The 15,007-nt window shown below is 43.0% G+C and overlaps 1 protein-coding gene across 5 annotated transcripts in view; it reads right to left on the reverse strand.

Annotated features, from left to right (window-relative positions):
* Positions 1 to 511: 511 nt before the first annotated feature.
* LOC119658842 (transmembrane protein 47) overlaps positions 512 to 15,007 on the reverse strand; it is a 35,282-nt gene continuing 20,786 nt past the window's right edge. For 3 of the 5 annotated variants that reach the window (XM_038066589.1, XM_038066591.1, XM_038066592.1), the window contains exons 2-7: positions 13,066 to 13,151; positions 12,935 to 13,010; positions 12,353 to 12,539; positions 12,135 to 12,284; positions 12,015 to 12,077; positions 512 to 2,222 (exon numbers count right to left, since the gene is read on the reverse strand). In XM_038066589.1, coding sequence (XP_037922517.1) covers positions 2,062 to 2,222; positions 12,015 to 12,077; positions 12,135 to 12,284; positions 12,353 to 12,539; positions 12,935 to 12,985 — 612 coding nt within the window. In that variant the 5' untranslated portion in view covers positions 12,986 to 13,010; positions 13,066 to 13,151 and the 3' untranslated portion in view covers positions 512 to 2,061. Of the gene's footprint in view, positions 2,223 to 12,014; positions 12,078 to 12,134; positions 12,285 to 12,352; positions 12,540 to 12,934; positions 13,011 to 13,065; positions 13,152 to 13,246; positions 13,556 to 15,007 lie in introns of those variants that run through there. The other 2 variants (XM_038066590.1, XM_038066588.1) reach the window with 2 other exon arrangements.

Raw genomic sequence — 15,007 nt, forward strand, 5'->3', positions numbered from 1 at the left:
GGACGATTCCGTAGCCTACATAACGACAAAATCTATGAGCGATACCATGACCGTCCGGTTGTGGATAAAATCCGGCTCAATAGGTTACGGTGGGCGGGTCACTTAATCCGTATGGATGAGGATGATCCAGTCCGGAAAGTCTATAAAGGCAATATCTATGGTAGAAAAAGAAGACGAGGCAGACCCTGCCTGAGACGGAGCGATGGTGTCGATCAGAGCGCCAGACAGCTTTTAGGGATATCGAATTGGTGGATCTCAGCGCAAAACCGGGGTGTCTGGAGTTCCTTATTAAGGCAAGGCTAGACCGGATACCGGTTGTTGAGATTGAATTTTTTATAGAATTTTGCTGGAGCAGTTTGTCCAAAAACAGGAACCCATGTACCGAAATCCGATCCTTCAATTGGATGGAGCCTTACTCAATCAACAAAAAGAAGTTGAACGGAGTTTTATGTGTAATTTCACTGGAAGAGTTACAAAAGCCATGAGAAATAAACAATACAAACACCAATGCTTAGGTAATTAGACATACATTTATTTGAATAAATTTACATTTACGCTGTGTTATATATACATGTTCTTTTGTTTCTTATTCTTAATCATTAGCGTTCAATATTTGGTTTCTTATTTTGTTTCTACATACACTCCGCACGTTCCTGCCTACGATTTTTACTTTTTGTATAAATATCATTTGGTTTCGATATTTAATTGGTCAACTACTAACGTTACTTGTGATTAATCTTTTCTTTTTGAATATGCATTTAAATACGTTATGTCTTGTTGTCAATAAGAACCGAAAAACATTCAAAGCAAAAAGTAAGCAGAAATCTTTTAAAAATGTCTACGTCAATTGGAAAACTTTGTCAAATAGTATAATTGTAAAAATCGAAATACAACAAGCCTAAAGTAAACGTAAATTGTGTCTTCAATTATTGTGCATCGTCAAATTAAATGGAGCTGCATAAACGTTGGACTCGTAATGGCAGAACAGTTATTTCAATTAATTCAAGCTTCATGAGGCATGCGAGAAATTGACAATTTAGTTTTTATGTTTTCAATCGGAAATTACTCCGTTTCGAATGCACTCTTCAAACTGTTTCTATAGCGAACGAGCAGCAGACATGTATCGAAATTTGGGCTTCTGTACTTACATGACTACCACTTTACAACCCTAGCCTGAGTCCAGCATTCTGTACAGCCCAACAGTCGAAAATATTGTACGATTAATCAAACCAAACAAAACCTTGAATAGTTAGTGACAAATAATTGGTTATATTGTGTCTACGACTCTATCAGTGAGTAACCGGTAATTGGATTCCATATTGAGAGGCCCTGAGGCAACTGATAGCGCAAACTATTCATAAATATCGAAAACAATCTCTCCAACCAGGAACTCATAAAAATCCGTTAATTTCGTTTCGTTTGGTAAATGATATGTCTGAAGCAGTGTATGGATGTGAGAAACTAGAAACAAAAAATAAATCCTAAAGGACTCCCGTCGACCCACTTGATAAAGTGATCGCAACCAGATCGGAACGGAAACAAATGCTGGGAAGACTCTAGTGAATATCCTACATCTTATGCAATTAACAGTATTGATCACTCCGTTTCAAATTATAAGTACGTATACGAACTCGACCTTAATGATCATTCGATTGGATCGGTAGGGGGATGATTATGGAAGCTTTATATTCTACTTTTCGTTGAGTTTATCTGCCTCAATTACTTTAGCAAGCGACTCACCTCGGGTAGTCCACTTAACCAAAAAATAAATAAATAAAACTACAAACTAGTATCGTTCCGAGTAGGAAACCGAAGGTGGTAATTGAATCGATTCCAGTAAATGACGATAATAATAACTCGAACCAAGTGCAGCATAAGCTTAAACACTTATATCTTCTGTTATATATAATCCATATTATATATAATAATTTATATGTATAATTTGTAAATTTTTATATAAAGTCAATATCGAAAAGTTTTTTCTCTCTGTTTTTTTCTCATCGGGAAATACAAAAAAGCTTAAACCTAAAGAACGACGTCAGGCAGGTCGTGCGGCCTGGCCTAGGCGCGCATTTGATTCTCATGAACGATTTTCCTCTCCTTATAGTAGATTTCTTCAGATTCCTTATCGCAAAGAAGCAAAACTACACCACCGAATAGGAATATAGCAGCTCCCCATCCTACACCGTATGCCCAGCCAAACTCCCAAATTGGACGATTACCTGAAAAAACAAAATATATGAAAAACCTGCAAACTGGCCCTATGTTGGGACTACTTAAGCACGTGACATTCCTACTGTATTTCATAATTTCAGAAAAATTAATTAAAAGAAAACCAAGAAACCCCAAAAGTATGAAATTTCCGAGAAAAACTTAAGCGCACATCTAAATAGAAGTAAGAGAATAGATCCCAGTTACAATAATGAAGTCAGGGGCAGACAAAGCGACCTCGTTGTCCCCGACTACTCGAGCAGCCACGATAGTTGATTCGTGAAGACCCGTCGACGACAGCCGATAAACAATAATTGACCAGAAACAGAGATAGAATCACCAGTAAAAACGATGCTAAAGGACGATATAGAGCACTTAGAGCAACTTCTAAGAAATACTTTTCGAAGATGTCTTGAGCTGATGTCTGGGCTACGTGCCTTCCTCTTGGCACAAGGTGAAGGTAGTCTTCATACCAAAGCCTGGGAAAGATGACTATTCTAATTCAAAGAACTTCAGGCAAATCAGCCTAACATCATTTTCGCTGAATGTTTGGAGAGAATGGTTGAGCGTCACATTCGCGAAAAGGCGCTAAAGTCGCACCTCCTAAATGAAGACCAACATGCTTACCAACGTGGAAAGTCCTGTGAGTCTGCTCTTCATTCTTTGGTTTCAAAGATAGAGGATGCAACTCTGAAGGGTGAGTACACGATGAGAATGTTCGTGGACATTGAAGGGACGTTTGACTGTGCGCCCTTCCTCCGTTTTGGAAAAACGAATCCTACCGCACTTCCTCGTGCAGATAAGTCCGAAGAGACGGGGAAGCGATCTGACCGGCTTAGGTCGCTTAATTACCAGGCCATTCGTTTTGAGCCCCTTCTGAGGGGCGAAACAGTCCAGTGCCGAAGATGCCAGCGCTACGATCACTCGGCAGTGAACTGTCAAATGACCTTACGATGTGTAAAGTGCGGGAATGGCCATACCGCAGCCGAATGTTCGCTGACTGAAGCAGAGGGCAAGGAAAAAACTTTCTGTGTCAACTGCGGAAGCGGAGGGCATCCGGCTTCGTACCGTGGATATCCTGCATATCGTAACGTTAAGGTCACAAGGCAGCAGGCGTCATGATCGGCCCAAAGGACGAAGATATCAGCGGCATCGAACGGTACCGTCCCTGCGGCACCAACCGTCCGACAAGGAACAGGAACTTGAGCCACGAGGAAATACTTCAGTATCTTCTCAAGCTGGAGAACTTGACGCTGGATACAATTGAACAAGTCTTCCCTAAGATTAAACCTTGCAATAATATGGAAGGATATGAAACTGCAGCCATAAAGCGATTGAAAAAAGTGAAAAGCCTTCTGCTCACTCGCGACAACAAAATCTATCGAAGATATGGGGACTACCATCATCCTATATTGGTTCAGTTAAAATCACTTCTTAAGCTCGCGCGAAATCTTATCCGCCAATATTACATAAATAAAGTGAATTCCCAATGGCGGGAGAAGTTAAAGGGTATTTCACCAAGCGATTCAGATTCCGTGTTTACAAAGATAAATATGTTATTCCGGAAGAAGTCACGAGTAACTGTACCGAGAATTAAAGTCGGTGGCAGCGAAATACAACACCTTATTGACTCAGGTATAGGCACTGCTGATGCGCAAGACAATTACATCGTAATGGATGATGGTCTGAAACTCGGCCCAGAACGGACTTAGAGCCAACGCGGCTTTCGGAAATTGTAGAACGAAATGTCCATAATTTCAAATATAGCCTGAACCGCACCACAGTTCTCCAGTTTAGCTCTGCAGTGCAGGCTAATCTCATGCCGAGTGATGATCTGCTTGATTACTTTGTCTCATGTGGGGGGATTAACCACCATATTTAAAAGGGTAAACAATAAGAGATCATCCGGTATGGATGGCATTCCCAACGTGGTCCTCAGGCATTTACCAGACATTGCCATTCGTAATTATTGCATTTTATTCAATAATTTATTGAACAATTCCTTCTTTCCAGGCAATGGAAGAAAGCCCGAGTATTCCCGATTTTGAAGAGAGGGAAGGATTCATCCGGCCCTAAGAGCTACCGCCCAATCAATTTGCTGCCCAACATCAGGAAGATGTTTGAGGTTTTGGTATTGAAAGCCTTGAACTGGCATATCAAGAAGAAGGAATATTGCCGAATGCACAATTCAGATTTCGATCTGGATATTCGACAATATATGCAATAACGAAGGTAACATCTGGTATTTGCTGGCGGATTAACAATGGTGAGTGCGTACGCACTTGCCATATAGACATGGAAAAGGCCTTTGATACCGTCTGGTTGGATTGACTGATTTTCAGGCTCCTGAAGAACGAGTTTCCCAGTCACCTCGTAGCGATGATGTGTACTATGCTGTATGGTAAGTGCTTTGTCATTACGGACGGAAATCTCACTGCTAGTAGAGAATTTCATATTCTGAATGGATTCCAGCAAGGAACAGTGACTGCGCCTACACTTTTTGCAGTATTTGCCGGTGAATTACTCAACTGGTTCGAGTTTAATAAATCTTCTAAAAGGTCGTTGGTTGCCTTTGCTGACGATCTGATAGCCTACATGGCACACAAGAAGGTAACTGAGGTGCAAGTCGAACTTCAGAAGATGTTCAATGATATTAAGTTGTTCACGAAAAGTTGGCGGATGAAAATCAATGCGCAAAAGTGTGAAACGATTCTGTTTCGAAATTCCTTGGCATACGCCAGTAGGAACTTGAAAAGGAATTGAAGAGATTTCCACATTGTCGCGAACGAGAATAGACTGGAGATCCTTCAGAGCGAGAACAATTGATATTAAGCGGGATGAAAAGATAAATCTTGATACTGGTGGCTGCGGGATGCCGATTAGCGGCGGCCGTGCTCAGTTCTGCCATTGGTTTCTTGGTGGGGCTTTGTAAATATGAACATATTGAACGATGTTCGGTTATGCATCCGATTAAGGTGAAGCAGAAGAGTTTTCGCTGTAAACTAGCCACACTGCAAAGAACTGTGTGTTTGGGTATCACTGGTGCCATGAGTAACACATGTGGCGCAGCTGTGAATGCATTACTCAATTTGTAGCCTTTGGATTTGTTTATTCAGAGCACTGCAATGAGAGCAGCTCATAGACTAATTCAATTAGATCTATGGGAAAACAACGGATGTGGGGGGCACAGAGCATTGGAAGAGTCATTGAGAGAACTGAATCTAGTTTTCGCAATACCTTCCGACTCTTAAGTCCCATACATCTGTTGGGTAGAAGATATGATGTTATTTTGAAACGGAGAAAACTGGGACGAACCAGAAGAATTCGGTCAGGATATACTGATGTCTTCTACACAGATGGTTCAAAGACTGAAAATGGTTCTGGAGCAGGAGTCTACCTCTTGAATAAAAACGAGAAGTGAGCTTTTCCTTTGGGACAATACACAACGGTCCTTCAGGCTCAAGTGTATGCGATCCTAAGGGCGGCAACCCGGATGATTGACGAGCGGTTGAAAGGCAGGCGCAACGCAATCTGAAGCGATAGTCAAGCAACACTTCAAAAATCGTTTACGAATGTAGAAACGAATTGAATTCTGTTTCTAGATTCAATACGGTGGATTTACTCAGGGTACCTGATCATTGTGGTGTAGAGGGAAATGAAATCTCGGATGCCTTAGCAAAACAGGCTTCAACTTTCCCCATGCCCGGACCGGAACCAGCAATTGAAGTATCAGTAGCATTGGCTGATGCTGCTATCAAAAACTGGGAACAAGCTTCCCATAATGACAGGTGGCGAAGCCTTAATGCTGCTAAACAGACGAAACTTTTCCTGTCAGAACCAAAGAAACATCCTGTCGAAAAGCAGGAAGACTTGCAAAAGTATTGTGGGCATTCTGACTGGCCATAATTCATTTCATTGGTGGTCAAAGGGTAGTATAGGTCCCGGGGCGAAACGTGGATTGGTACCCACAATGGAGCATAAAACCTGGGAAATGCCTGCTGAACCAACACCAACAGCTCTACTACCAAACCCTATCTCCACCTCCACGTGGTGACCGCTGGGAGCTCTTTCTTGACGAAAAGCTGCAGACGGAGAAGGATGAAGGCGAGTCTCCCGCGCCTAAAAACGGGACAAATTGTACCAACTGGTCCTCCAGGTTGGGGGTTGGGTAGGGCTGACAACCCTACACGGAAAACAACCTGTTACGAAGCCACAACAGGAGCCTTGGATAGGACGGATTTTAAAACGACGGACCCGGCAACGACAAAGGAACAACGATTTGCGCATTTTCTCATGGAACGTGCGCTCCCTGTACAGAGATGAAGCTGATAAGCAGCTAGCCGATACCCTGTCCCAATATAGGGCTGATGTAACAGCGTTGCAAGAGATGCGATGGACAGGGACCGGTTTCCTGGAGAAGAGCCACTACACCATATATTATAGCGGCCATCCAGTAAACCATGTGCTCGGAGTAGGTTTCTTAGTCAGCCAAAAAATGAAACCTGCTGTTATCGGCTTTGAAAGTATAAGTGAACGGCTATGCACTCTGCGCTTGCGAGGCAAGTTTAGAAATATAAGCCTCATAAACGTTCACGCCCCTACAGAGGAGACTGCAGAGTCGGAGAAGGATACCTTCTACGAGGCAGTAGAAAGAACCCTCGAAGCCTGTCCCAGATATGATATCAAAATCATACTTGGGGATTTTAACAGCCAAGTAGGGAAGGAGCCCGTATTCAGGCGATACGTTGGCTCCCATAGCTTACACGAAAAAACAAATGATAACGGACTGCGGACTATTCAATTAGCAGGGTCACACGAAATGGTTGTTGGAAGTACCTGGTTTGCGCGGAAAGCGGTCCACAAACATACGTGGGCCTCTCCAGACGGGACCACTTTCAACCAAATTGACCACGTGTTGATCGAACGCCGCCACCTCTCAGCCTTGATGAATGTCAGAACATATAGGGGGGCCAATATAGACTCGGATCACTATCTCGTTGGCATGGTGCTCCGAGCTCGAATAACAATACCACCTAGAATCCCCTCTGACAATCAGGTGAGAGTGAACACTGAAGCCATCCACAACATAACCCTCCGCGACACCTATAAGAGGGAAATGGATGCCGCAATAACCGCAGTCAATAGAGGACCTGGAGATGAAGCATCAACTAATGATCTTCACAACCACCTGAAGAACGTTATCATGGATACGGCCACAAATATACTTGGCCCCAGCCGCAAAAGGAGTCGGAACGGCTGGTTTGACGATGAATGTAAGCTAGCAACGGAACGGAAGAATGCCGCATACCGAGTAATGTTGCATTCTCAAAGAACGCGGGCACGCGCAGAGACTTATCACGAACTCCGTCGAGCGGAGAAGCGACTTCACAGACGGAAAAAGGAAGCCTGGGAGAACCAACAAGTCTGTGAACTAGAAAAGTACAGGGAGCAACCGCACCAGGCGCGGAAGTTTTACCAACAAGTCAGCAGGATGAAGCCTTATACACCTCGATGCTCATCCTGCGGAGACAAAGAGGGAAATCTGATTTCCGACAGAATGGGCATATTAGAGCGATGGGTTGAGTACTTTGATGAGCTACTGAACAACCAGAACATCGGCGAGTTGGAGGTCCCGCCAACTGAAGACGACGGACAAATACTGCCACCACCAAGTTTAGGAGAAACAGTCCGTGCAATTCATCGGCTAAAAAATCATAAGTCGCCAGGAGCCGATGGAATTACAGCCGAATTGGTTAAATATGGAGGCGACCAGTTACACCAAGTGGTTCATCAACTTGTGCTCAAGGTATGGGACAGTGAATCAATGCCTGACGATTGGCAACGAGGCATTATCTGTCTCATACATAAAAAGGGAGATATCACACAGTGCAGAAATTGGTCCATACCAAAGAGACTTCACTCCAGGCAAATCAGCAACAGATCAGATTTTCTCTCTGCGGCAGGCGATGGAAAAACTGTTGGAATATGGACAACAGTTGCACCATCTGTTCATCGACTTTAAAGCCGCCTATGATAGCATAGCCAGGGTAAAACTGTACACGGCCATGAGAGAATTCGGTATCCCGACGAAATTAATAAGACTGACTAGGCTGACCCTGACCTCTCAAGACCATTCGACATCAACAACGGTCTACGACAAGGGGATGCGCTATCATGCGTCCTCTTTAACCTGGCCCTCGAGAAGGTGATCCGTGATGCTGAGGTGAATGCAAGAGGTACGATCCTCTTCAAGTCCACCCAACTACTGGCCTATGCTGACGATATCGACATCATGGGAAGAACCACCCGAGACGTTCAAACTGCCTTCATCCAGATCGAGCAGGCGGCGCGAGATCTTGGGCTGCACATCAATGAAGGCAAGACAAAATACATGGTGGCAACGTCAGCACCGAAGACGAATCAACCAACAACATCAAACCGCACTGGTCAAACACAAGCACGAACAAGAATAAGGATAGGGGAATACAACTTTGAGACCGTTGACAATTTCTCCTATCTAGGGTCGAAAATCATAACCGATAACAACTACGATGATGAAATCCGCGCACGGTTGTTGTCAGCCAACAGAGCCTACTTCAGCTTACAAAGACTGTTCCGCTCGAAACGTCTCACCATAGGGTCAAAGCTCTTACTGTACAAGACTATGATCTTGCCAGTCCTCATGTATTCCTCGGAAACTTGGGTTCTCAGCAAGAAAAATTGCGAGCTCTTGGCCGCGTTCGAGAGAAGAACCCTCCGAAGAATTTTTGGCCCCCTACATGAGGATGGACGATTCCGTAGCCTACACAATGACGAAATCTATGAGCGATACCATGACCGTCCGGTTGTGGATAAAATCCGGCTCAATAGGTTACGGTGGGCGGGTCACTTAATCCGTATGGATGAAGATGATCCCACCCGGAAAGTCTATAAGGGCAATATCTATGGTAGGAAAAGAAGACGAGGCAGACCCTGCCTAAGATGGAGCGATGGCGTGGGCCAGGACGCCAGACAGCTTTTAGGGATATCGATTTGGTGGACCTCGGCGCAAAACCGGGATGTCTGGAGTTCCTTATTAAGGCAGGCCTAGACCGGATACCGGTTGTTGCGCCGTTGATGATGATGATAATTCATTAGCTGGGCATATGGTAAGAATAGGAAGTATCCAAGATGATACGTGTCCATCCTGTAATGAGGAAACGGAATCCACGGAACATTTTCTATGCGAGTGCCCCGCTTTACGAACGCATCAGACATCAGATTTTTGGTGCTAATGTGCCCCAACTGGAGCGGATAGCACTAACGGAAATCCTGCGATACATAAACGAATCCGGGATATTCCGGGGGAATCGAGTACAATGGATCACTAAGGTCTGAGTGTTCAGAGGCTTTGCCTTTCCCTCACCTCAAACACGTACACACACCAGCAAAATCTCTAGAACTAAAATAACACACGATTTACCATGGAAGAGAAGTTTTGCAAGAGCATTGGAAGAAAAAGGGCTGTGGCGGCACATTCGGAGGCGGGAATCTGAGGGTTGCAATCGCCAAGGACGATTGGATGCAGTTTATACCAAGACGAAGCAGGTGACATTGTTTTAATTTTTTCATTTAGCATTTGTAGTTTTTTTTCGCTACGGTCGGCGGGAGTTTTTTTTTTGACATTTGCTCCTTCCCGACTCTGCCAGACCGTTTTCTGCGTGGCTGCGTCGGCGGAATCGTTGGGGCCGCTGCCGTTTGTCCGCTCCGGTGTTCCGTCCCATTTCTTTTCTTCTCTTTTTCTCCGCTCTCGCCAATCGGAGGCGCAATTTGCGTCATGGCGGACACCATCAGGTTCCACCACGCACTCATCGGTCTCGACGAGGAGACCATTGAACTCGCCACGGACATGCTGGAGAAGTGCTCATACGCCCGCTCGAAAGAGCAACTGATTCGGCGCCTTTCAGTTAGTGAGGAAGCAAAGCTTAATCAGTTGCTAAACGGGCTGACGCTTGCCGACCGTATCCCCAACCAGTTGCTACGAGAAATGAAGCAGCTGGGCGGGGAGAGAGTCGGCTCTAAGCTGCTAAATCCTCTCTGGCTGCAACGACTCTTGGAGAGCACCCACGCCATTTTGGCCTGCCCGAACTCGGGATCATTGAAGTTGTTGTTCGCTACGGCTGACAAAGTACACGAAGTTTACGCGCGCCCCATGGTCGCGGAAGTTTCCCGAGACACACCTCAGAAAACGACGAGCTTGAGTCGATGGTGACAACACTAGCCGATGCGGTTACAAAGCTCGAAGCGACGGTTAATATTTCACGTTCGGGAGGTCGATCTCGATCGCAATCACAACAAAAAACTAGGTTCGCTGGGTGCTTCCGTGACGACAATCCAAAGCGCAGTGCCACTCGCCTTGCAATCTTCGAATCCCTAAGTAGACGTTACTACCTGGTCGACACTCTCGTTGAGCTGTCGTTTCTCCCTGTAGCCCATCTGAACACCCTAATTCCGTAAAACCTACGACTAGTGGCCGCGAACTCTTCTTCCATCCGCATCTATGGCTTTAGGCAGGTAAAATTTCTCGGCCACTTGATAACCCCTGACGGTATCCAACCTGATCCAGACAAGGTTGAGGAGATAAAGAGCTTTACCCTACCAATCACGGTAAAGGATTTGCGAAGCTTCTTGGGCATGTTAAACTGCTATCGTCGTTTCGTGCCCAACGCCGCTCATCATTAAGCGATCCTGAAACTAAAAACTACCGCGAGGTTGTGTGGCCTGCTGAGGCCGTCCATGCGTTTGAGTCGGTCAAACAACAGCTTGTTGATGAAACACTGCTGGCATTTCTTCAGCTTGAGCTTGTTTTCAAAACAGCTCAACGCAACTACAGTGCCTACGATCGTGAGCTACTCGCCGCATATTTCGCTATAAAATATTTCCGTTACTCCCTTGAGGGCTGGCCGTTTATCGTGTTCACAAACCACAAACCCCTTACTTTCGCGCTTAGACAAAAGGCCGACAAAGCGTCTGCTCGCCAACTTCGACACTTGAGTTATATCAGCCAGTTTCCTTCTGAAATCCAACACGTGTCTGGAGAAGATAATGACCGAATTTTGCGCGAAGTGTCGCAATCTCGCTTTTTTGATTCATGGCAGAGTCTAAATGATGCTAGACACACCAAACTTTTCAGGTCAGCAAAGTTTATCCTGCCAAAAAGCAGGAAGACTTGCAGGAGTATTGTAAGCATTCATTCATTCAGACAGGTCATAATTCACTAGCTGGACATATGTTCAGAATAGAAATTATTCAAGATACGTGTCCCTCTTGTAATGAGGAAGCGGAATCCATGGAGCATTTTCTATGTGAATGCCAATCAGGATCTTTGTTGCGGCTTCATTCTTGAAAGCGAGTTTCACGATCGGATAAAGCATTGCACAACAGCAAAACAAGTTGAAAATTGCAAGATGATAAGATTTGGGCCCCACCTTCCAAACATTTCTGCTTCTACTCCGAAATAAAGAAGAAAGGCGGTTTGATTTGGTTCAGGCTTGATTGGCAAAATTGTTTCCTTCAAGTCCGCCGGAGTCCAATCAGTTGATTATTGTTAGGATGTTTACAAGACAATCTGTCTTGATCATTAAAGAGAGGAGACAAAGACACATGAATTGGCCTATTCAAAACTTATATTCTATTTGTGAATCAGGCGTTTAATTTAGAAAGACCCTGAATTAAAGCAGTTGCAATGGGGTAGGGATAGTTTAAATTTCTATATAAAACCAGTGAATTCTTAACTTTTAAAGACTTGTGTATCTCTAACTTACCCAAGTTGAGTTCGGCAGCGAAACACACTGGGTAGAGTATTAATGCTGTTAAAACTGCTAATACTGAAACGAAAACACATGAATAAGTTCCAGTTCTAGAATTTTGTTTCGATTTCTTACATGAAAGCAGCATGACTAAAACTGCAATCCTATAAAACTTATATTTTAAGTTATGATTCTGCGACTTCAGTCCAAATCCTGTTAAAATAGTTGCGATCACATCTGTTATTAATGTAATAATACAGAGAGCTGCAGTTGCTTTAATATAAGCTGAAATACAGAAAAATTGTAATATGAAACGCTTCAATTTTTTCCATGATTAAATCTAGCTCACTTACCAACATCTCTACTAGGGTAACAACCTGGTGGGTCGTGTAGGTTAAATGGTAATGGAGGCATGATATCCTCTTCGATACAATGAACAAAGAGACCTTGCCGCCAGCCGGCGGCCATCAACCAATCAGTCGATGCGAGTGCCATAACCATTAATACGATTACTATGATACCACATATGAAAGCTATGACCTAAAAAATTGAAATTTAATTATTAGGTGGATTAAATCTTCTGCTATATTTCGTTGATTGGCTTGATCACAAGTTGGAAACAGCTTGTTGAATACGAGACTAAATACTAGCTTCAATTTAAGCGTTAGCTTTACTTTCAATCCATCATTTTTTTCTCCTAACCACTTTACTTATTGTTATAAGGTTACGTATTTCGCAAACCAGGTTTGGTTATTTCCATCATTTTATCCAAAGCTTAGCAAATAACTGAATTTGAATTAGCAAACAAACTGAAAAGGGATTGTTCGCTCCCCTCTGCAGTGTTTGCTCGAATCCAAAACAGAATATTTTTCCACTCAAACCTAATCTAACCGTAAACAAGCACTAATGAATAGATACTATAGAATGCTACCTACCTTCAGTGGCCTTGTTATCGTTATCGTCTCAATTGTTGTTGTCGGAGCCATTTTCGATTCTGACGGTCTCCTAGAACTAATTACGTCCAATTATATCACAAATACACATCAAAACTTCACCAAAAGCATACCAAAATATCAAATCCTTTCAAATGAGAATAATCTTCCAGAGATAATCTCGATTAGTTAGTTTGGGTTTTAGAAACACTCAAAAAATCTGTCGAAAAAAAAGGGTTAAATAAGTTAATTTCAACGCTTGTAAAGCCACACTGTAAAAACAACTTAAATCGAAAATCATGCATAATAAAACACCTTCGAAAGGGACGTGGGTTTAATCAAGAAACAAAAGCAGTCACCAGATGCGCGTTACTTTCCGAATGCATGTGTCCTTGCACTATTTATTCAACGATAATAAAACACCATTTTTCTAGAGCTTTGAAACTTTCATTTTTGTCGATGAAATCCCTTTAATTCCCCCCGGTAATTCGATAGTTCTTAACTCGAAATTAATTTAATTTATAGCCTCAAAATCAGATTTGTCACCAGGCTTGAAGCTTCAAATACAGCGTATCAACACGACCTAGTTTTGCTTGAAAGGTTTTAAAAATAGACACTTATATGAAACAAAAACCCAACTGGGGCTGGGAAAATTTTTTGCAGGAGATTGATTGACATGATAAAATTTCCGTTATTCGATTTTAGCGCGTTTCCACCTCTCAACCACAGAGATAACCAACTGGAAATAAATAAATAACCTCAGCAGATAAGATATAACCTGCGCAGTCCCACGTTCCACCGACTAGTTGCATTTGATTCCATGCAACTTTTTTTAAAATTCAATTTTAGATGGAAAATCTGGAAAACTGGATCCTAATAAGTACTATTACTAGCTCCCTATCGGGCTACCCTCTAAGTCTTGCCTCATTATCAATTTAATTATTAGCACCACAAACTGAGGTAAAAGTTTAAATTGTTTTCCCAAAGTTTTATTACACTCGTCTGAGGTAGATGAAATATAACGTAGGCAATTACGGCTTCATTATATTCTGGCTCTCGTAAGAATGGAAAGCTTTAGGTGTGCTGGCATGGAGAGGAATTCTTAGAAAATTATACTAGAACTGTTGGTTCTCTTTCTGAGAATATTCAACTTGTTTATCAGTTCGAAGAGTTCCTGTTCTGTAAAACTAAAACTGGACTGATTTCCCAACTCAACGATGATGTTGATACTGTGTGGGCATTCTATCTTGTTGCTTTTAGTCCGGACGGGAGCCTGCGGAATTTAAATTGATTTAGTAATGAGGAATTAATGGAAGAATACTGACAAATACATTTGTTATGTTTAAGGGCATTTTATTATCTATTTTGCTTTCGTTAAGCTGCCATTAACCTATAGGGTCGAAAATCCACTTATTCATTCTGGCAAACAAAGCGAACAGGATTTGATGGTAATTGAACTCAAGTTGAAAATAAATTTGCCTGAGAACTGGTTGATAGAGGCGTATGCTTTCTTATAGCGTAAATACCTCTCAATCTGAGGCAGCAGTTTCCAAGGCATAGATGACGTAGTGGAAGACGAAATGGAATCATTATCTCTTCCTGGTGCCTGCCAGATAGCGCCAACGACCTTAGTAGTGAGTATGAAACAGTATATTTTCACCAACTAGCGAAGGAAAACCAACCATTATCCACTATTATCCTATTATCATGAAGCTACAGACAAGCCTCGGAAAGTACTGGATCAACGCAAATGGCCACACAAACGGATACTGCACTATTCTCTTGAATCATAGAGTAAGGAACCTTTGTATAGACTTCCAGCGCTAAATACCTTCCTCGAACGGGTTGCGCAGTAAAAACTAAATATACCGTGTGGAAGCCGTTTTTTTCTGCTTCTTTTTAGAAATTTTTTGTGAAGAACTGGGTAAAGGTAAGGCAATTTTTCCAGCCCGGTAGAATAGTTCATTATTGAAATACAGAGCAACTTATAAGTCCCCGTGGGACGCTGTAATCATCTTAAAAACAAGGCAGGAAACAGGAAGCGCGGCGCTTCAGGCTACTCACTTTAGTGTGATA

Source organism: Hermetia illucens, chromosome 6 (genome assembly GCF_905115235.1).
Source record: "Hermetia illucens chromosome 6, iHerIll2.2.curated.20191125, whole genome shotgun sequence".
In the NCBI taxonomy this organism is placed as follows: Eukaryota; Metazoa; Arthropoda; class Insecta; order Diptera; family Stratiomyidae; genus Hermetia; species Hermetia illucens.